Source organism: Sitophilus oryzae, unplaced genomic scaffold, assembly GCF_002938485.1.
Source record: "Sitophilus oryzae breed Bouriz unplaced genomic scaffold, Soryzae_2.0 scaffold_1007_pilon_pilon, whole genome shotgun sequence".
Lineage (NCBI taxonomy): Eukaryota > Metazoa > Arthropoda > Insecta > Coleoptera > Curculionidae > Sitophilus > Sitophilus oryzae.
This window is the reverse complement of record NW_022145624.1, coordinates 1,334,085-1,356,360: the sequence shown is the minus strand read 5'-3', so window position 1 is coordinate 1,356,360 and position 22,276 is coordinate 1,334,085. Positions and strand designations below refer to the sequence as shown.

Genomic DNA, 22,276 nt, shown 5'->3' with positions numbered 1-22,276 from the left:
TTCCGAGATATTAAGGGTTGAAGTTTGGAAACGAGTTCGAAGTGCTAGAGATAGCAGAAATATCGTTGAAAAATGCTTTATTTACGTGTGGTGCTAAATTGGCTCCTTACCTCTTTAAACTTATGCGATCCTGATAGAAATCGTCGATTTTGGACGGGTTTTAAATATTTTTGTACGATTTTGGTCAAAAGTTGGATTTTCTCGGATTTGTATCAGGAGCACATAAGAGCGAGGAGGTAAATACTTAAAATTTTTCGTTCAATTTTTGTCAAAAGTCTGAAATATCAGGGACTTGTATCAGGAGTACATAAAAGCGAGGAGGTAAATACTTCATAAAATTTTTCGCTCAGCTTTAAAAATTTCTTTGTATTTTCAAGAGTCAAAGAAGTATATTTTATTTAATATATTTTATTTCTATCATCTATTTAATTTGTGTAGGGCGTACTAAGGGGGTGGTATTTTTGTCAAATCAAACAACTATAATTCTTAATATATAAAACGTTTATTTAAGACAATATTTATTTTAACAAATTTGGTTCTTTCCTAATTAAAATTAAATTAAGGACGACAGAGTATGTAATTACAAAAAGTAGGGGGTGACGATTCGACTCGGGATCACACGTTCGGAGTCGGGCACGGCGCTGAAGAGCTTCGGTTCGATCTTCTCCGTCGTGGTACATTCCAAAATGCTGGCGATGTTGCCGCATCGGTAGCAGTAGTTGGGGGCGGACCATACGGTGACCAGTTTGTCGTCGAACATGTATTTGTATCCTGAAACAAAGTATATCGTTAGGAAAGTTATAAAGAAATTACTATAGCGACATCTCTCGATAATGTATTTGTGAAAAATAGTTTTTACGTTTAACAAATACCGTATGATCGAATAATGATGTCAATGAAATGACGATCGATGACATTTTCAATATAATTTTACATAAAATGCCAGCGATGTTCATTTCATAGCCATCGCTGACGACGTTTTTATTCGATCATACGGTAGTTTTTTCGTGTAACAAATAGTTTTTTTCGCGTAAAAAATAGGTTTTTACGTGTAACAAATAATTTTATGTGCACAAAAAATATTTTTTTACGTGTAACAAAGAGCTTTTTACGCGTAAAAATTATTTTTTTGTAGGTAAAAAATAGTTTTTTACGTGTATTAAATAATTTTCTAAATAGTTTTTTACGCGCAAAAAAATCGTTTTTTACACGAAAAAAAATATTTCTTGCTTATAACGAATAGTTTTTTCGCGTAAAAAATAGTTCGTGTAATAAATAACTTTAAACAAATAGTTTTTTACGCGTAGCAAATATTTTTTTTCGCGTAAAAAATCGTTTTTTCACGAAAAAAATTGTTTTTTTGCTTGTAACAAATAGTTTTTTTTCGTGTAACCAATAGTTTTTTTACGGAAAAAAACAGTTTTCTTACGGAAAAAAATTGTTTTTACGTGTAATAAATAACTTTAAAGACATAAGATAGTGTTTTACGTGAAACAAAGAGTTTTTTGCGTTTAACAAACAGTTTTTTACGCGTAGCAAATATTTTTATTTCGCGTAAAAAATCGTTTTTTACACGAAAAAAATAGGTTTTTTGCTTGTAACGAATAGTTCTTTTCGTGTAACAAATAGTTTTTTTGCGCGTAAAAAATAGGTTTTTACGGGGAAAAAATAGTTTTTACGTGTAATAAATAATTTTATACGCGAAAAAAATAGTTTTTTTCTTGTAACAAATACATAGTTTTTTACTTTTAACAAATAGTTTATTACGCGTGGTAAATAATTTTTTACAAGTAAAAATAGTTTTTACACGAAAAAAATTGTTTTTGATTGTAACGAATAGTTTTTTTCGTGTAACAAATCGTTTTTTTCGAGTAAAAAATAGTTTTTTACGTGTAACAAATAGTTCTTTACGTGTAAAAAATAATTTTATAGGCGTTAAAAATAGTTGTTTACGTGTAAAAAATAGTTTTTTGCTTGTAACAAATAGTTTTTTATGTTTAACAAATAGTTTTTTACGCGTAGCAAATAATATAACGCGTAAAAAATAGTTTTTTACACGAAAAATAAATGTTTTTTGCTTGTAACAAATAGTTTTTTTTCTATAACAAATAGTTTTTTTCGCGTAAAAAATAGTTTTTTAAGTGTAACAAATAATTTTATACGCGTAAAAAATGGTGTTTTACGCGTAAAAAAAGCTTTAGTAAACGTTAATATGTGTAAATTCTCATATACAAATACAACATAAAAAATAAGATATTGTCTGTAAAATGAGAGGATTCATTACACGGCCAGTTGTGTGTCTGGATTAAATACACTTTCAAAAAAACTGGTCAAAAAATTACACATACCTTCATGAACTAACTGATGTGCTCGACAAATCAAAGTTAAGGCATTTATCGAAATAAAATCTTGAGTCACCTTGGCACCAAACAAGAAACCAGCTCCTCTTGGACTCGTGGCCCTAAAATAACAACAATATTAGCTTGTTAAGACAATAAGAATGCATTTTTACCCACCATGTCTCTACTTCATCAGGATCCGACCATACCAAATCACAAAACGCGCCTTTATGAGGAATTTCTTGATTCCTTTCTAGTTTTCTAATTTGATCTAGGGTTTTTATATCCGGACTCAAACCACCATGTACACAAAGAATTTTTTCATCCACAATCTATAATTAAATAACATAAAAATACACAAAATCTAATCTCAAGTTATTAAAACTTACTGCAGCAACAGTTAAGAGATCAAAAACACTACAGCAATACTTCCAAGCATTCACGTTCCCATATTTAGCCATGCACTCATCATAAAATCCATATACTTGTGTAATTTGTCTACTCTCATGGTTCCCCCTTAACAAAGTAATCTTATTGGGGTATTTAGCTTTTAGAGTAAGTAACCTAGTGAATGTTTCTAAACTGTAATATCCTCGGTCCACAAAATCACCTAGGAATATATAATTTGTATCTGGAACTTGACCTCCTTTCCTGAACAGCTCTTCCAGATCGTAGAACTACAAAGAAACAAAGATATTAATACAATAAACTGATAAAAAACTGAGATAAAACAATGATTATACCTGTCCATGAATGTCACCACAAATCGTAACGGGGGTGGATACAGGCTGGACATTCGATTCTTCAATTAGAATGCTGCTTACGATATCACATAGCTTTTTCAAGTCGTTTTCAGGTAAATATTTACATTGCTGAGCGATTTCTATCCAGTTATCGAGCTCCGAGGACATTTTTGTGTGCTAGAAAATATTTACAAATTTAAAGAGAGGTTGACAAATTTGACATAACAGTTACAACACCACAGAATAATAAATTTTGACATGTCATATGAGAATCCAAAGATAAAAGTTAGGTGGATCGATCATATATCATATATAAAACAGTTTTATGTTCTAAAAATATTCATTTTTAAATAAAAATAAGCTCATTTTGCATCTTAAATCACAAAAATAACATTAAAGAGCGATTATTTTTAATTAATGACTATAAAAAATAACATTTTAAGGCTTCTAACCTCACTTCACGTGATGCAAATAGAAGGCCATTAGTGATTCTAAAATAAGTTATTTAATTCGCGTTGTTATCTACGCAGTTTTTCGTGTTTTTTTTTCACTCTATCCCCACTAAACAGTGATTATGCTAATACGTTTGAGGTCATTCGACTAACCTTCCAGTCGAACGTATTTTTTCGGGCTTGAGAACAGCTAGGTTGTAGTATTTTAGGTCTTAATATTTAAGATAAAAATGGCTTTAATTTATAGAAACGCTATTGCCGTTGCTGATAAGCTAGTGCCTCAGAAACTACAACCTTTATGGCAGCACCCAGCAGGTAGATAAATATCAATATTGACTAGGTAGATAAGATAAATAAGTACATACTTATAAATCTGATTTTTTTAGGTCCAAAAACGATATTCTTTTGGGCACCAGCATTCAAATGGGTTTGTATTTATTTCTAGTATTAATTTAAAACTATTTTTAACTGTTATTTTATTAAAATATTCTAGGGTCTTGTAATAGCCGGTCTGGCAGATTTACAGAGACCGGCAGAAGCAATTAGTCCTAGTCAAACGGCAGCTTTAGCTGCTACAGGTGTGATCTGGTCTCGATATTCCTTAGTTATTATACCGAAGAACTACAGTTTGTTTAGTGTAAATGTATTCGTAGCTGTGACTCAAATCTATCAACTGTACAGAGCTATAAAGTAAGTCTATTTAAGTTTTTTTTTTACTTCTAAGACTCTTAAATGTCTCTTAACAGTAATTTTATATTGTTTTTTGTTCTACTTACAGTTATCAGCGGAGTCAGAAGAAGGTTATTGCAGCTTGAACATATCTTCTTTCTTTGGAGGACGAAAGACTACTTTTATATACTAGAGAACAACTATACTCTTGTTATTAAATTATTTTTTGAATTAAAATTTAAATTTATATAACATCACTGTTTTTTATTAACTTTTTTGAACATGAATTAATATTTGAAAAGAAGAAATCTGTAATTCTGAAATACCAAAATAACAAAAGATTTCTGTAAATTGTCAGAAGTGGCTAGTCATCCGCCAGACGGATAAACAACAGAAAAACTAAAGAACGCATGTAAAAAACTAGTTTTTTACTTATTTTGTACGTAAAATACATATTAACTGTTAAGATTAGTAATTTAATTGATAATTCATACTTTAATTTTGTGTAGAAATCAAAATTTAGGTGAAAAGAATAAAAAACAAATGTTGGAAAGAAAGAAAAACGTCATTTATCTGCTTTTTAATAATTTATTTTCCAGTTTTACGGTTCTTTATCTGTATTTCACCAGGTGTGAATGTAAAAATCCGTAAGAATCATCCACTGAAGTTTCGCACCCTATTTTTTGACACCCCGTATAACCGGACAATTAAGTTATTTGATTCATTCGTTTAGCGGACGGCTAGACACATCGATTTCGACTGCTCCTGTCAGCTTGTCAGCTGTGAAATCTGTCAAATCTGACATTACTTGATAAACACCATTCGAGGTTATTTCATGTTCCTTTTATTTAGGGCATAAAATAGAGACAGACATAAAGCTAGGAGCAGAAAATTGCGAAATCCTTTTCGCAATTCTTGCGCGATCGATAACCAGTGTCAGGCAGTCAGCTGTTCCAGTTGTGCTTTTCGTTTTTAGGTTGGGAGAGAAAGCGCGAGAAATGGCTGCGGGTTGTTGTGGTACCAAGAAGCAGAAGCTGAACAATTCGTCCACGGTGCCCACTACTAATGGTACCACCTCAGCCCCTAGCTACGGCCTGATCAGCGCCAACGGCACAGGAATGGTCGCGTTGCCCGAAATGTGTTTCTTTTGTTTCGACGTGCTCTACTGCCAATTGTACAATTTGGCACCCCCAAAAACGCCACCCTTCAGCAACGACGCTTAGTGAGTACCTTAATTAAACACCTTTTCCTCCAAAAAGGAAAGCGAAAGTTGCCGTAAATGCAGGGGTCATTCAACTGCATTGACTTTTGTGTTTGATGCACTCATTCCTTTGTTCAAAGAATAAACAAAGAAAAATTCCGAAATTATGCATGTACCACGAACTGTTATCTTCAAAATTACTATACAGGGTTACGTAGAATCTAATTTGGAATATATAATACAATTTTTTTAGGTTAAGACTTAATTTTTCTAAAATTAATTCCCTATATTTTAGTCCCCTGTTTGTAACATGGAAAATAGGCAAAGATAAGAGACTGCGAGGGTGTATAGGAACATTTAACGCTATGAACCTCCAGTCAGGGCTGCGAGAGTACGCTATAACCAGTGCTTTTAAAGACTCGCGATTCAGCCCAATTACTAGGGACGAATTTTCGAAATTAAGTGTCTCCGTGTCGATTTTAAGACATTTTGAGGACGGAGACGACTATATGGACTGGGAAGTGGGCACTCATGGAATTCGAATCGAATTTGTTAATGAAAAAGGGAATAAACGTACAGCTACATACCTTCCAGAGGTTGCTTCGGAACAAGGTAAAGATGTTTACTTGTTTTTATAATCTTTTAATGCTTATAACGCCTTTTTAGGGTGGGATAGACTTCAAACTATTGACTCACTCCTAAGAAAAGGAGGTTTTAAGTCGATAATATCCCACGACGTGCGTAGGACCATTAAACTGACACGGTATCAGAGTGAAAAGATTACGGTAAGCTACCAGGACTACATGAACCACTGGAACAGCCAGCGCTGCTAGCAGCTAGTGTGGGGGCGCCCCGCTACGGTCTTCGCGCCCCCACCACCTCCATACTCTCACGTAAGGGCCCATTTTCTTTTATTATTACCTGGGTGTCTACCTAACCTCGAATTTTTACTCTGTATTCTATCAAGGAAACACATTGGAACGCGGTTTTTACTCTGATCAGTGACTAAAGAATACAAGGACCAAATTTGTTACCAATTTAATAAATGTTGTTAATTAGTTTTAATTCAAATTTTTCATGACAGTTTTTGACAAGATACACGAGATATTTTTTCCAAATAGTAGATACCGAGATAGAAATTGTTCTTTCTAATAATAGGGAAAAAATAGAAAACTGTAAGGCAGAGGACTTTCCTATTAAAATTAAGAGCTCAGAGACTTGGAGAGAATTTTTTTGAGGTCTCTACCAATCTTTTTTCAGAGTATGAAATGAAAAAAAACTAGTCGATTTTTTTGACCCACCCCAAAATTGTATTCTTTAGTCGTTGGTTTCCGATCATACTATGGAGTGTAAGAGGTAAGGAGAAATACCTTCGTGCATTAAAAATGGTCATAAAAAAGGAAAGACTTAAGATGGCGTTACTGTAGCAAAAACCTAAAATTTAAAATACGCGTCGAAAATTTTTAGAACAGAAAATGATTCAAACGAGATAAATATTTGACAAAAAAATACAAATTTTTAGACTGATATAAACAATAGAACAATAGACTGATATAAAAATAATTGTTTTATATTCTAAAAAATAAAAACAAAGAGTTTAGCGCCACTGCGGTTATTTGGTGAACCCTTATTCTTCCCATTTTTTTGACCACTTATTCAAATAAAGCCCCATCAGAGATATTTCTCCTCATCTCTACACTCCATAGATCATACACGTCCCTGACGTTTCCAGGTCGGTAGGCACCCCCCTCCGCATTACCGCAGCGCTCTGACCTTGGCCGCCCTTTCAGTCGCCGCCGCCCGCGTACTCCACCAGCGCCGCCCCTCCCACCTTCGTCGTCGTCCAGCCCTCGTCGCCCATGCCACCGCCCTTCGGCCGGTACGTCTTGCCCGCGCCCATGACGCTCTGGTGGCACGAGCAGTACGCCGCGGGCGCCGGCGCGCTAGGCCACGCCTCGCAGTCACGTGACCTCGAGTCGCCGTACAGGGAGGGCGGAGCCACGCTGCCGCCGCCCCTCTATCCGAAACACAAGTGACCCCTGCGGTGCCTGATGCGGTTGTGCTACTGTTCCAAGTTATAGCGCACGTATTTCGTCGGATACCAGTCGATATAGAGCGTAGTAGATACACCTAGGTCATATATAAACGTTCGTGTAAAGTTTTTGATATTATAAACTACAATTATCTCTATTTTTATTTTTTTAAACGTGTGAAATTTCAAAATATAATAGTATATCGTTTTAACAGGAGTAAAAATGATACTTCTTCTGGCGAGGCTATACATTTTTACTCCGAATAGAACATGCTATTTTTTTCAAACGTTCACAAATAATTTTTTAGACCATTTCAAACGTCCCAAATAATATAAAAAGTAATACCTTTTAAGTAATTAATTTCCCAGAATAAACATTGGGTACACTCGTTGAATTTGACACTTAATGTGAGTTTAATAATATATTTTTGTACTTTTGCGCTTAGGCGTTAAAATGACTCTTATATTGTCAATCACGTTGAAAAAATGAATACTTTTGTAGAATTTGAAAAAAAAACAATATAATAGTTATATTCACTGTTGCCAACTCAGTAGAAATCCCACAAAATCTAGTAGGCTTCCCAGAAGCCTAGGAAGGAAATTTTATCGTTACTAGGTCAGTAGGATTATTGGTAGGTTATGTTTTGCAATAATTTCAAGAAATAAAACACCATTTAGCAGACTCAAAATTATTAAAACAGATAGGTACATTGTGAACACCCAAAATTTGATTAAACTAATGCCATCGTTGAACTATAGGTATTCCCAATATCACAAGGGGGATCCCATCGTCTGGGATTTACACAACGTATTTCGCACCCTTCATTCCGCATATACCGTATGATCGAAAATAAAAACGGCGTCAGTCATTTTATATGTAAAATTATATGGGAAATGTCATCGATCGTCATTTCCGAACTAACTGGATGCCGATTTTTTTTCGATCATACGGTATATGCCATCATAATCAAGCTGAGATGAAAGCATAGTTAACAGCCAGCAGGAAAACTATGTTTTCCATTTTTTTTTATTTAATAAAATTGAACTTTTGAAATTTTGGGAAAATTTTGAAGATTTGGTAGGATTCTAGTAGGATTATGGCTCTGATTTAGGACGATTAGCGAAGAGTTGGCAACACTGACATGTTACTAACGATTTTGAAGTAGTTCTTACACACGACGTAATATATATGATCTAGAAAATTAATTAAAATGGGTTTGATATCAGAAAATGTCGCACAAAAATATTTAATAAAGTTACGTGTTGCAATACATACGCTTGATCAGTGGCGTACCATTTTAACTTGTTATTTTTTACATTGATACTGTCTGTTTTTGAAGCTTCTTTTCAAAGATTCATAAAAACATCCTTCTAAACCAAGTCCAGACACAATGTTTTTACAGATTTATACACTTTTTTTGAGTAAAATAAACAATAAAAAAAACCTATATAGTTTAAAATATTGTTAATACTTGTGTGACATTTTTTGTATAAACTCCCACCTCTTACAAAACTATGACAGGAACCGTAGCTAAACCACGTGAGGCACAAGAAGAAAGAAAAAAAAAACACCGAAAACGACCTCTACAATACACAGAGACATAGACTAAAAATGGAAGGCAAAAAAAATGGAGAATCATGATGAGCTCACGAAGAAACCATGTGCCTAGACAGCTACGCACAGACTTTAGTAGTTTGTTTAAATGTCGTGTCATACTTCTAGCGCCATCTGTGATACGGTAGGAACATTCAAGACACCGTTTTTACCACAAAAAAAAAAACAAACAGAATTTAATTATCTTGAAATAAAAATAATGGGCATAGAATGGATAGAGATAACTATTTAATATATAATTTGTCCGGTAAAAGATTATAATATGACAATGACGGTTATTTTGTCAACTGTCATTTTTTTTGACGTGAAAGACTGTCAATGTCATATTTTCTCGTTGGGCAGATTAAACGTACTACATCACATGGTGAAATTTGACAGAGGCCTCAAATAATTTTGCGAAAAAAAAACGTTATGAACTGAAAAAAAAATCGTTATCAGTGGCATATATTAGTCCGACCAATAGTTGTCATTGACGTCATGATCATGCGCGCTTTAGACAGAGAGCATTTTATGATTATTATTACTTGAAGTGTCTAGATTTGTAAAGTGCCGCAATTTCGTCCATTTTGGGTCCATTCGAGGCGGGAAATTTAAAAATTTCAGCACTTATTTTTATATACAACAATCAAAACATATATTTTTGACATTTTCGTTAATTCAGAAAAACAGAAATTATTGAAAGAATTTTTTTTGTTTTATCACTGAAACTCCCCTATACAGGGTAGTCCGAACTATATTCCGGAAACTTCGGCAGAATATGTAAAAAAAGTTCGTATAAATGTACATATGTCCTAAAATGTTTAGTTTCGGAGATACAGGGTGTAGAAGTTTCATTTTTATTTTGATTTTTTCCAAATAATTTCTCAAGAAACGTCAATATTTGGATGAAAGTTGGTGTCTGGGATTTTTTTGACATGAGAAATTTGATTTTGATGCCAATATGACTCCTATTTGTAGGGGGCGCCACCTACATGTATTTTAACTGTTTATTTTTTTATTTAGTAGTTTTATACAGGTACGGACGAAAAGTTATTACTCTTCAAACCAGTTAAAAATATGTAGGTGGCGCCCTCTACAAGTAGGAGTCATAGTGAGATCAAAATCAAATTTCTCATGTCAAAAAACTCCCAGACACCAATTATCATCCAAATATTGACGTTACTTTAAGAATTATTTAGAAAAATAAAAATGAAACTTTAACACCCTGTATCTCAGAGACTAAGCATTTTAGGACATACATTTATACGAACTTTTTTACTTATTTTTATCTTGAAAATATGCTTCCCAAATTTCCGGAATATATTTCGGACCACCCTGTATATAGGAGGAAAATTTAAAAACGAGACTACGATTTTTACGCCAAAATAATGGACAAACAAATTGCGGTACTCTGTATAATCTACGGACTTTGTTATTACTTAAAAAACACTGCCATCTGTCGACCCTGGTGTGTATCACCATATACAGGGGCGATGAGTTTGTTTATCGTTAGTTTTTTGTATAGAAAAAATTCGTTTTTTTTGTCTCGAAAATTCGTATTCTCCCTCACTGTGTTCAGAGAGAATACGGATTTCTTATTGTAACATACCGTATAATCATAAAAATAAAACCTTTTTATTTAAATATAATTTTATTTTACAATTTTATTATGATTTTATTCAAAAATTAATATTTTATTAGATTATAGGTTTTAAAAGGAGGAACTTTGTACAGACATTTTAAGGACATTTTTTATAGTAAAATTTTTGTGATCATACGGTATATCGATCTCAACTTCACTGAGTATCTGAAGTAAATTATGTCAAGAAATATCAAATTAGGTAAAAAATTCTTCATTTTTAGCGATTTCCTATACGCGATCACATTACTCACTAGTTGTATGCTTTTATTAATGTACAGAAAAAATTGTAAATAATATAAATCTATTTTTTCTGATATTTTTTATACAGCATCTAGTATCAAACTAAATAGATTTATATTACCAAAAAAAATATAAATTTAAACAGATACAACATAAAAAATCTCAGGGAACTCAAAAATTAAAATTAAAAAAAAAGTTTTCGGCGAATACTAAGCGGTCCCATCTTTTTAAGTAGAGTTTTTGACGTCATTGCCAGTGGCGTCTCTTTGTTCACTAGCCTTAGTACTCACTGGTTTTGAAAAATTAAGAAAAATTCGATAATCTTAACAAAAAAATTAAATGAGAGAAAAAATATTTTGTTTTGATTTAATATTATAGTTTTTTTTAATGTAAAATTATGTTAATAATGTAGATGGATGTTTTTAAATAATGTGAGGCCATTTGCACTTATGGGTAAGGAATTATAAAACTTAGGTTTTAAGATTAAAATAAATTAAAAATATTTTTTGTGCATGATTTGTTATACATATATTTTTTTCATTTTAAATTTATCTACTAATACTTAGTTTTAAACTTTATAAAGATATACTTGTTTACTATTTATGTAATTTTAGCCGTTTATATCCAATAATAACTGTAATGACTTCATTTTCGGTTTGAAAGATAAAAGTGTGCAAACAAAAAAAAACATATTTCCCATAATTTCTCTTGTTTTATTTTTGCTAATAAAGAAATCAATATTAAGCTTAGAAGTGTTTTCATTTTCTAACATACGTTGAAAAAGAAAACGGCGTCAAAGTAACCTGTGGAATGAAATCGATGATAATTTTGGCGAGGTCAAGCCTCTTTTTCTCCAAGCTTTTTATATCGAGCAAAAATGATTTTTAAATGGTGCAGTTTAAAATTGGAGAAAAAGATTGACCTCGCCAAAAGTATCAATTGTCATTCCTCAACCATCTCTGACAGCGTTTTTTTTTCGATCATGCGTTATTTCGAATATTTGTTGGGTTAATAATGAGCTATGATTTAATGATTTATTAAAAAAATTATCTGTGTGCCTAATTAATAGGTCTATGTTTCTTTTAGAATGTTTATTAAAAAAAAACTAATATATAAATAATATTACTACCTCTATTTCATCACATACTTAGTCTATTCTGAAAGAAGTTCGTCTTCAGGTATAGAAAGTTTCTTATTTATATTGATAATATCTCGAATTTCAAAATACGATAAGGCACTGCCCAAAAAGGCATGCGCCAGAAACATGTACCAAACCTTTTTACTTATCGGCTTAAAAAAACTCTTAAATTCGTTAAATGCTAATTTTGGATCGTTTTTCGGGTCTGGCAAATAGTAAGTTTTGTACCTTTGTGACACCTGCAAAAACAGAATGATTTAGTGCAGTAAAAATGATGTTTTAATGAAACTTACAGCTGCACATCCGAGTGGGGCTAGTATAAGCGGAAAAATGACACCAAACAGCGCCTGAAAAGCTGCTGAACGTAGTTCAATGCATGTTGGACAGGGTGTTTTCATTAGCACAATATCTTTCAAGACAAACTATATCATATAAGTTAAATATATGTTTATCAATATTTCATTAATATAGGAAAATCAATAAACCTTGGTGTGCCTCTCATCAAAATATTTGTCACTGATTTTTCATCTCCATTTTAGACATAATACATTATTACTTTGTCTATTATTATAACACAGACAATTCCGACATCTTTGATGACTTCCACGCCAACTTTTATTGATTTCTCTATATTTATTTTTGATCATACATACTTCGTAGTGGTACAATAAGCTTGATGCAGCAGGCAGTACCACAATGGGCAAATACGTCGACAGTTTTCCGTAATGAAACAGCATCAACTTTTTTCTAAAGTGACTGTTTAAAAACACCCCTGTATATACAGATGCCGCACCAAGAAGGAAGGGACCATACCTTAGAGCAGCCCTAACATATAAACTTTATTATTCGAGCTTTTTAATATTAAATTTACTTGGCTTACACCTCTAATCTACTAGGCCACTTTTTTATAATTTCTATCTGGAAGCCTAGGGCCTGTTCTTCAGTTAAAACTTTGGCATCTTTCGGTAAATCCTTAGAACTGGCTCTTCCAAACGACATCTTTAATTCGTAACTATTCTATAAACTATATTAAATATGTGACATTAATTTAAATAAACTTAGACTGGGAATTATATAAATATCTTCAAAACATTGCTTCAAAATTACCGGACCATGTTTAAAAGTGAGGTTAGAGACAGCTGTCACTGTCAGATGTTTAGGCATTTTCGTGTGGTATAATTATCCATCTGTGGGTCGAATTATATATGATCTATGATTCTAGGCAACTAATTATACACTTATATACTGTATGTTCCTTATTTTCTTTATTAAATACCTATAAATAATTAACTAAACAGACTTAAATTAACTAATTTGCCCTGTAACGCGACTTTTAATACTAATAATCCTTGATTCATTGGAGTTTTGGTTATTTAAATAAATACCAAAACACATGTTGCCATTGAATTCATCAGATAATACTTGTAAAGGTTCTTTTGATATATTTCCTGAATCCTGATCGATGCAGATCATCTGGCAACGGGTACACTTACCTGAAAACTGGAAAACAAGTTGGAATAGTTAAGAAAAATACGGGGGTAGTTTAAAAAGTTTACGACCTGACACAATGTTACACACAAAATTTTTTTTTGGCGTAAAAAATAGTTTTTTACGTGTAACAAAGAGTATTTTACACGTAAAAAATAGTTTTTTGCATGTAACAAATAGTTTTTTACTTATCTTATTTTATTTCGCTGCTTGAGAAGAATTTCTTATTTGTGATTTTATCGTGACGAGATCGGAAACTTTTTGAACTGGCCTCGTAATAATAAAATAATCTATAGGATTACTTTAAAAGGAACGTCGCCAAAAAAGACTCTATCCAAAGCATTCTCGACGAATGGTTTATCGAAATCCACCAGAAAATTTGCCCTGAATCTATTGGCCAACGATCGAAACGAGATATGATCTGATCCCGAGTGGATTTTGTCTTTAAGCCAGCGAATACTGGCGGAGTTTATCATGAGATATTGGGCCTTATTGGCTAAGGACAAAGGTGGCTCATCCTCTGCAAAAACAGAAAAAAACTTTTATATCCTATTTATTAAAATACTTTGTTCTTAAGTGTCAAATTAAACGTCGAACAAAAAACTGTCAAAAATTGGCGTATCATGAAATCGCTTGTATCTCTAATCCTTTAACGAAGAGTTATAAAGCTACTGTATGATAAAAAAAAACGGCGTCCAAGTTGGCTTGGAAATGATGATTGATGACATTCCCCATACAAATTTACAAAAAATAGTTATGAAATGACGGTGATCTTCCTTTCCAGCTCTGACGCTGTTTTTTTTTGTATATGTATTATACAGGGGGGGTCTTAAATAAGTGCAAATACTTTTAGGGGTAGTATATTTTGACCTCAGAATCACGACAATTATGAGATTTTTTTCGCGAGAATAAAATTAAAAGTTTGGATTTTTTTCTAGTTTTTAGTTAAAAAACATAATTTCTTGATAATATATGACAATAAAGGTAATAGATTAAATTTACAAGAACGAAAGCCCATGAAAAGCTCCAGTGGTTCTCAAAATTTAAGCAAAAAATATATTTTTTTAAATTTCGAAAATAAAATAAATCGGTTATTTTGGACTTTTTTCAAAAACGGTAAAGAGAAAATATATTTATTTTATCGAGGTCTACCAACCCTGAAAATATTTGCACTAAGTTAAGACCCACCCTGTATATATACATAAAATGTATAAAAATAGTAGTATAGTCTGTCCAGTGGGAATGACAGTGACAGTCCCTGACAGTGACAGTTCTGTCTGTCATTTTAATCCACATACAAATTGTAATTTCTGTCATTTTTTGAAGTTTGTCTGTCCAAAACTTATTCCCTGACTCCTTGGACAGACTATATACTTTTTCCTTAGGATTTTCATTTAGTAGAAAAATAGACGTCTAACCAACCTATTTCCGATTTTTTTCGGGATATTATTTTATTTCTATCACACTGTTTCAATAATCTTAGACCTGGTTTTTTTAAATTCTCTGATAACCATTCCGCTACATCATCTCCACAATCGTACCCTTGGATTTTGTCACCACACACTTTACTATTACAAAACGTAGTACTATTTCCAGTCCTATTTTCCTCAATTTCCAGAGATATTGATATTTCTTTAGCACCTATTTCAAAATAAATATCAAAAAAAAATATTAGGGAGTATATTCCTGACTTTCAGATTTTTTTTTATAAATTTAGGAATAACCTCCCATATCAAATTATATTGGTACCTTCAAATTTCAGTCTTAATTTCATATTTTCTAGGTCTAAAACAGGTTTAATAAGACACATGCTCTTGACTTGCTTCTGAGAGACGCAACTTCCGTTTGAGTTGACTATCATCCAGGTTCTGTCATATTTTAAGCCTGTCGAAGTAATTTGCCATGAAGTTTTGGGACTGTAAGCCCCACAGGACTTTATTGGGTACAGAAAAATGTTCACCAGTGTACCAGAAAGAATCTATAGAAATCAAATTGCTTAAATTTACTTTTGAATTTAATTTAAATTGAAAGAAGAAAAGAAATAGCCAATTGTAAAATATGAAATGTACATAAAAATTGTTAAACATGTTTTTTTGGTGCGTGAATTTTCAGTATACATCCCTGATTTTTTGTAAATACTTCTTTTTTTATCCTATCTATATACCGGGTGTTGCATCGTCGAGCGGGACATAGGAAATCCCATGTAAATTTTAATGGGGTCAATTATTGGCTTCCCTAATTATTTTAGAGAATAATTCTATTTAGGTTTATTGAAGAGCACTAAAACCCACATTCAAAAGAATAACTTGATATATTTTTGATTAGCCCGTTTACGAGTTATCGCCGATTTCTTTTTAAATATTTCTCCTTTCTTATGGCCTTGTATTTACTTATGAGCACCAGTCAAGGTAAAAGATAACCGTCAAATGAAGTTGTCGTTTCAGAAATTTATCTATTTAGTGCTTTATTATTATTATTAAAAACTCATACCTACATCGAAAATATTAGCCATGAATTACACTACCGAAGAAAAAGTATTGATGATTAAATGGTATTATCAAGGAAATAGTTATCAAAAGGTGTCGGACATGTTTGCTGCTCTGTATCCGAATAGACCGATACCTGGAAAATCTACAATCACAAGGAATATCCAGAGATTTGAGACCAAAGGTACCCTAATAAATAACTGCAGATGTGAAGCAAAGCAGGAACAAAGAGAAGATGCAAGAAATGATACCGACTTGGAAGTTTTATTGTGCGTGGAAGAGAACGATGGAAAGATCAGCACAAGGAAACTTGAGGATGAAATAGAAATAGATCACACTACAGCGTTTCGAATTTTGAAACGACATAAATACTATTCCTTCAAATATGAAAAGCACCAAGAGCTACGAGATGGGGACGAAATACGGCGGCAGGCGTTTTGTTTTGATATGATGGAAAGAGCAAACACGGATAGGGAATTTTTAAAAAACATATGTTTCACTGACGAATGCACGTTTACCTTAAATAATGAATCCAATGTTCAAAATTATCGATATTGGAACAAAGAAAACCAACACAGGTTTGTCGAAACAAGGACGCAATATCCACAGAAATTAAATGTTTGGGCAGGGATATTCGGACACAATATTATCGGGCCATTATTTATTACGCGAAATTTAAATGCAGAATATTATTTGGAACTACTCGAAAATCATATTTTACCTGCTTTACATGATGCCGCTAGGGAAAATCAGGAAGTTTGGTACCAAATGGATGGCTGGCTGGCACATAGTACCCTGGCTGTTCGGGAATATTTAGACAATAGTCTTAACGGAAGCGTTATTGGCCTAAATCATACAGTAAATTGGCCAGCAAGGTCTCCTGATATTTCGCCAAATGATTTCTTTTTCTGGGTCCATTTAAAAAATAGGATATACAAGGATAAAAAATACCCAAATCTAGACGAGTTAAAAAATGCTATTTCTGCCGAATGCAATAGAATTTCAGTTTACCATCTAGCGAATGTAAGAAGAGAATTTTAGGATCGCCTGGGTTATTATCTAGCAGTCGATGGAGGAATATTTGAACATCTTCTTAAATCCTAATGTTCTAACAATTTAACAGTACCTAAATTAATAAGTTATTGAATATTGTAATAATACTATAATTAACCTTGTAATTGATTACTTTATTTTACTTTAATTCATATTAATTTGTATTTATAAATACATCATTAAGATTTCCGATGTAGGAATGAATTTTGAATAATAATAAAGCACTAAGTGGTAAATTTCTGAAATGACAACTTCATTTGACCGTTATCTTTTACCTTGACTGGTGTTCATAAGTAAATACAGGGCCATATTTAAAAAGAAATCGGCGATAACTCGAAAACGAGCTAATCAAAAATATCTAAAGTTATTCTTTTGAATGTGGGTTTTAGTGCTCTTCAATAAACCTAAATAGAATTATTCTCTAAAATAATTAGGGAAGCCAATAATTGAGCCCATTAAAATTTACATGGGATTTTCTATGTCCCGTCCGACGATGCAACACCCTGTATAACAAATATTAGATAAGACAAGAAAAAACATCTAAGGTCTCGTACATAAGCACGATCATCATAAAAAAAGAAGATCTCTTAATCCTGGGGATTTGTCAAGTCTGCTACAGAAACAAGTGCCTATATTGCTTGTAATCTCGTGCACAGTTTTTGATGAAAACTTGATCCCCAAGGAACAGTTTCCTTTTTTTTTTCGACGCTGTTATTTTGTTACGCAATAAACAGTGGAGGGTGTAAGAAAAAAGATATAATCTTTCTGAGAAATATACAGGGCGTTCCAGTTTCCAGTAATACAACAGCTCAAGTTAAAAAAAATAGATGCATACAGAATAGTAAGAAGCTTATTAACATTTTCGGACTGGCAAAAACAGCATCTTGGTACCACTGTTTCTAATATTTCCTACAGTACTGCACATAATCTTATACGAGCCCTAACAACTATATGTTAGGACAAGGTCTTTTTTGCAACAAAAATAGTAATTTGTTAAAACGATTATATTTATTTTGTTTATTATTCTAAATTCAAACATTACAATATGATCTAGACAATTTTACTATATTTTTATAACTTTGCAAACAAATCACTTTTGATAATAGCTTATTTTGACAAAATCAAGCCAAATTTGCTGACAACTATATATTGGGACAGCACAATAAGAAATTTGTTTAATACGGAGTTACATCACTTCTCGCCTTAACAACTGCCTGAACTCTTAATGGCATTGTGTTTACCAAAGATTGGCACATTTGAGGAGAAAAATTATCCCAAATTTCCGGCAGTTTTGTCCGCAAATCAAAAATTGTTCGTTGAGGGTGGTTTCTTAAATATTGCTTCATTTTATGCCACACAGTTTCTATAACAATGAGGTCCGGACTACTTGAAGGATGGGATAGAACTTTTATATTATTATTACCGAACCAATTTTTAGTTGATCTTGCTGAATGGTACGATGCTCCATCTTGTTGGAAAATATAGTCTTCGTTTGGAAACAATTCTTGAGCACTAGGCAAAAGTGAGGTCTCAAGAATATGTTGATATTTTTTGGCGTTAACAGTGCCATGTATAAAATTTAATTTGCCCAAACCTCTTGCTGACATGCAACCCCAAACCATAATCCCCTTAGGAAATTTAACAACCCTCTTTAAGCAATCTTTATGAAAGGCTTCTGCTTTATTTCGTATTATTCGTTTTCGATGATCTCCCACGCAAACATCAAAATTAGACTCATCGCTAAATATGTTAAATTATTCCAATCATTTTGTGTCCACGATAATTTAGATTTTGCCCAATTGTAGCGATTTTTTATTTGAATTTCTGTCAGTAGCGGTTTTTCTTTGGCTTAAATAAGAATTTGTATCAATAATCTTCAGGTAATTGATTATCCACACAAAATAAAGTTTACCTTGTAAAACCCCAGCCCGCATTTGTGGATATATTTTTGGCAACATTCTCTTGATATATTTAAACCAGTTACAGTATTCCATTTAACTGTTACTTCGCGGGTAGAGTACTTGCAAATTTTTACTAAATTTCGTAAATCTCTCTGAGATACAACTTTTGGCCTTCCCGAACTTTTACCTCTAACGTCTACGTTGGCAGATTCGCCGTATTTTTTTATTATATTAAAGACCGTGGTTTTTGGAATACTTAAATCATCAGAAATTTTTCGAATTGTTTTTCCCGTACTGTATTGACGATTGATAATTTCGCGTAGTTTTTAATTTGTAGCTTTTCCACGGACTTTTTACTTTGGATTAAACTAACAAAATTGAAAATTAAAAAAATTTTAATTTCTTACAGTAAATCTCACTACTCAAAGTATCGAGTCACTTACAAGCTGTCAATGCTGAAGTAAACAGTTTGCGACATTTGTGACGTTTATAGCAAAACCGCCTATGATGATATTAATTATTTAAAAATACTTGTCCCAACATTTAGTTGTCAGTAAATTTGTCCTTTTATGAACAAAATCCGCTACTGTAAATATGGATCGATTTACAAATTCATAAAAATATTGTCAAGTTGTTTAGGATATATGGCCTTCTGTCCATAACAAAAAAGTTACAGCGATTTGTTAAAAATGCACATTTTTGAAAAACACCCCGTAACTCCGAAACGGTAACAGATATTGATATGCGGTTTTCACCATCATATTTTTGATGAAAATTGAGCTCCAGACACCGATATTAGTTTTCGTCTATCTCCAATAGAAAAGGGTGTTTCCATTTAAAAGCGTCGAATTTGACCCACCCTGTACATTGTGTGATTTCGATTTTTGCTTATAATTGAAGGAAGAACCGACGAAATATGCAATAATATACAGGGGGTTCCATTTAAAAAACGAAACTTTTTGCCATGTATATTGCTAATGTATATTGTTTTTAAGACAAGGTTATTTTAATTTTTAGGTGCACTGATTGTCTTATAACAATTTTTTTTGCTTTGTTAAAATCTGTTTTTCAGTAAAAACAACTCACCAGAAAATGTACAGACGTTATTTATTATATTCGCGTGTTATATAATAAGCTAAAATCGCAGTTATTCTTTCGTTCACGCTATAATTATATGTAAATAGAGCTAAATTTATGGTCTAGGGGCAATTTTTGCATATTTTGCCGAAATTGCGAATGTATCAAACAAATAGCGATCTAAATAACCCTATTCTGTCCGGCGTACAATAAAATATTGTTTTAGTAAGCAAAAATAAAATATTGCCATCGCTTTAAAACAGTCTAATTTCTCTCTAAAATACTACCCTAATTGAATATTATTTAATTTATTTTGTAAAACTTTCAAAATTTATTAAAAATATCTGTCATATTTTAAAGAAAAAATAACAAAATTACATTAGCATATTGAACACAATATGAACAGGAAAAAAGATCCTATTTCTTTAACCCTGTGATTTTTGTTTAAATATCGTAGATATAGGAGTGTTTTACATGGAGGTTACGTTCATTGTAAACACCCCGTATATTGAAACATACTTTTATTATACAGGGTACTATATAAATTCAAATAATTTTGGGGTTTGTATATTTCAGACCCAAAAATACATCTATGAGTTTTTTTCGCCAAATTTATTTTTTCTAAATTTGAAATTTTTTGAATTTTTTTTTAAATTTCAGTTAAAAAATAATATCTTCATAATATGATGTGTTTTCGCGAACAAAATCTGTGTATTAAAAATAAGAGATGTGCCTTCAAACTCAAGCAACAAACTACATTAATTAGATCTAATAAAATCACTTAAATCTTTTATGAGAACTTCGTAAAGACAGTATGAACAGAAATAAAGATCCTGTTTATTTTCATTGGAACCTACCTTAGTACTTTTTGTTGAATTTTCTTCTAACATTTTCAAACCGAGATCTTTTATAATACTGTTTTTAGTTACAAAGCATCTTTCAATCATATCCAGAAACTTGTCAGCATCTTCAAATGTTGACATGTAACCGAAGGATATTCTTACTGATCCTGTAGGATAACCATCAACCAGGTCGTGTTGATCACCACAAATATGACCTGCCTGAAAAGAAATCCAAGTAAAAGCAAGAATTTGAATATTTTATGGGAATGTTTCACTTTAGGTCCCTAAAATTAAGAAAAAGAAATCTATACTAATATATAAAATCCTTAAGTGACTGACTCACTGATTAATCACGATCCTGCTCAAACCACTCAACGTAAGAAGCTCAATTTTGGCATACAGGTTGATTCTAGGGTGTAGAGGTTCGATAAGAAGGGATCTTTCGAAATTCCAGTTCAAAGGGGGTGAAACCACCCCTCAAATATTACAATATTTTTTATTTAAAAAAGGTCAAGCTTCCGAAAAAACGCTTAAACACGTATATTTTATTTTATTTTTTTACAGATTTTAAAACTTTTTAAAAATGTATACAGGGTGTTTCGAAAAATCTGGTCATTGATTAATCACGATCCTGCTTAAAGCGCTTGACGTAAAAAGCTGATTTTTGGACAACGGGTTGACTTTAGGGTGTACACGTTCGATAAGAAGGGATTTTTCGAAACTCAAAAAAAACTCGTTCCTCCAAAGGAACTAGAATTGACACCTCTAGTGGTTCGGAGTGTTTAGTTTTCGGCCTAAATACTCCAAGAAGCATCAGTATACCAAGTTATGGTATGATCTGATAATATATGGTGACTCCTGATCATTTTTGAGGAAAAAAATATTACTGATTTTTTTTCTGGTTTCTTTTGATGGCATATCTTTTCCATTACGTATTTCCACGCCAATGGAGTGTACGAGTAGACGTAGAGTCAAAGTAACACATCGATCTGTATCTGCCGTCGATCTCTCCATTATTAATGCGAGTTAGCCTAAAGTTAGAGCGCGGACAGGAGCATGAGTGGAGGGTGGGGCACGTAGGGACGGAAACAGGGGGTCGAGTGCAGACAGGCCTTCAAGCACAGTGGACCGAAAGATCGAAAGTACTAAGGAACGGTATTTATAATCTTTAACCAACTTTTTTATTATATTTTTTAATTTTTAATTAGCTTATCTCTTACTGAATTATATGTATAAGCTTTATATAGGGTTGTACACCACATACGACGCGGAGTATTGTAGCTAAAAGATTAGATTTTTACAAATTGTTAGTTTTGTATAATTTAAAAATAATTTTACAGGATACAGAGTGTGCAAAATAAGTCAAAAATATTATAGTT

At 32.4% G+C, this 22,276-nt stretch overlaps 5 protein-coding genes across 7 annotated transcripts; 2 read left to right on the top strand and 3 right to left on the bottom strand.

Annotated features, from left to right (window-relative positions):
* Positions 1 to 483: 483 nt before the first annotated feature.
* On the bottom strand, positions 484 to 4,487 carry LOC115891729 (serine/threonine-protein phosphatase 6 catalytic subunit). Its single transcript, XM_030912274.1, has 6 exons — positions 4,311 to 4,487; positions 3,083 to 3,259; positions 2,729 to 3,016; positions 2,517 to 2,671; positions 2,349 to 2,461; positions 484 to 771 (listed from the first exon to the last, which is right to left on the bottom strand). Exons 2-6 carry the CDS (start codon positions 3,248 to 3,250, stop codon positions 581 to 583), a joined length of 915 nt encoding a protein of 304 aa, XP_030768134.1. The 5' UTR covers positions 3,251 to 3,259; positions 4,311 to 4,487; the 3' UTR covers positions 484 to 580.
* LOC115891738 (mitochondrial pyruvate carrier 2-like) lies at positions 3,550 to 4,455 on the top strand. Its single transcript, XM_030912284.1, has 4 exons — positions 3,550 to 3,849; positions 3,921 to 3,961; positions 4,028 to 4,224; positions 4,313 to 4,455. Exons 1-4 carry the CDS (start codon positions 3,765 to 3,767, stop codon positions 4,347 to 4,349), a joined length of 360 nt encoding a protein of 119 aa, XP_030768144.1. The 5' UTR covers positions 3,550 to 3,764; the 3' UTR covers positions 4,350 to 4,455.
* Positions 4,488 to 5,068: 581 nt separating the features above from the next.
* LOC115891717 (AMMECR1-like protein) lies at positions 5,069 to 9,217 on the top strand. Of its 2 annotated transcripts, none has more exons than XM_030912261.1 (4): positions 5,069 to 5,425; positions 5,700 to 6,016; positions 6,071 to 6,297; positions 7,137 to 9,217. In XM_030912261.1, exons 1-3 carry the CDS (start codon positions 5,202 to 5,204, stop codon positions 6,235 to 6,237), a joined length of 708 nt encoding a protein of 235 aa, XP_030768121.1. In that variant the 5' UTR covers positions 5,069 to 5,201; the 3' UTR covers positions 6,238 to 6,297; positions 7,137 to 9,217. The 2 variants fall into 2 exon arrangements, with proteins under 2 accessions (XP_030768121.1, XP_030768117.1); XM_030912257.1 differs by having other exon boundaries at positions 5,071 to 5,425; positions 7,195 to 9,217.
* Positions 9,218 to 11,932: 2,715 nt separating this feature from the next.
* Positions 11,933 to 13,283, bottom strand: LOC115891703. Of its 2 annotated transcripts, none has more exons than XM_030912247.1 (5): positions 13,158 to 13,283; positions 12,931 to 13,074; positions 12,704 to 12,875; positions 12,344 to 12,472; positions 11,933 to 12,289 (listed from the first exon to the last, which is right to left on the bottom strand). In XM_030912247.1, exons 2-5 carry the CDS (start codon positions 13,047 to 13,049, stop codon positions 12,065 to 12,067), a joined length of 645 nt encoding a protein of 214 aa, XP_030768107.1. In that variant the 5' UTR covers positions 13,050 to 13,074; positions 13,158 to 13,283; the 3' UTR covers positions 11,933 to 12,064. The 2 variants fall into 2 exon arrangements, with proteins under 2 accessions (XP_030768107.1, XP_030768113.1); XM_030912253.1 differs by having other exon boundaries at positions 13,163 to 13,262.
* Positions 13,284 to 13,295: 12 nt separating this feature from the next.
* On the bottom strand, positions 13,296 to 21,132 carry LOC115891674 (molybdenum cofactor sulfurase-like). The gene is made up of 5 exons (XM_030912223.1): positions 20,913 to 21,132; positions 15,288 to 15,516; positions 14,961 to 15,179; positions 13,841 to 14,058; positions 13,296 to 13,550 (listed from the first exon to the last, which is right to left on the bottom strand). The coding sequence occupies exons 1-5, from the start codon at positions 21,036 to 21,038 to the stop codon at positions 13,356 to 13,358; spliced, it is 987 nt and encodes a 328-aa protein (XP_030768083.1). The 5' UTR covers positions 21,039 to 21,132; the 3' UTR covers positions 13,296 to 13,355.
* Positions 21,133 to 22,276: the final 1,144 nt, after the last annotated feature.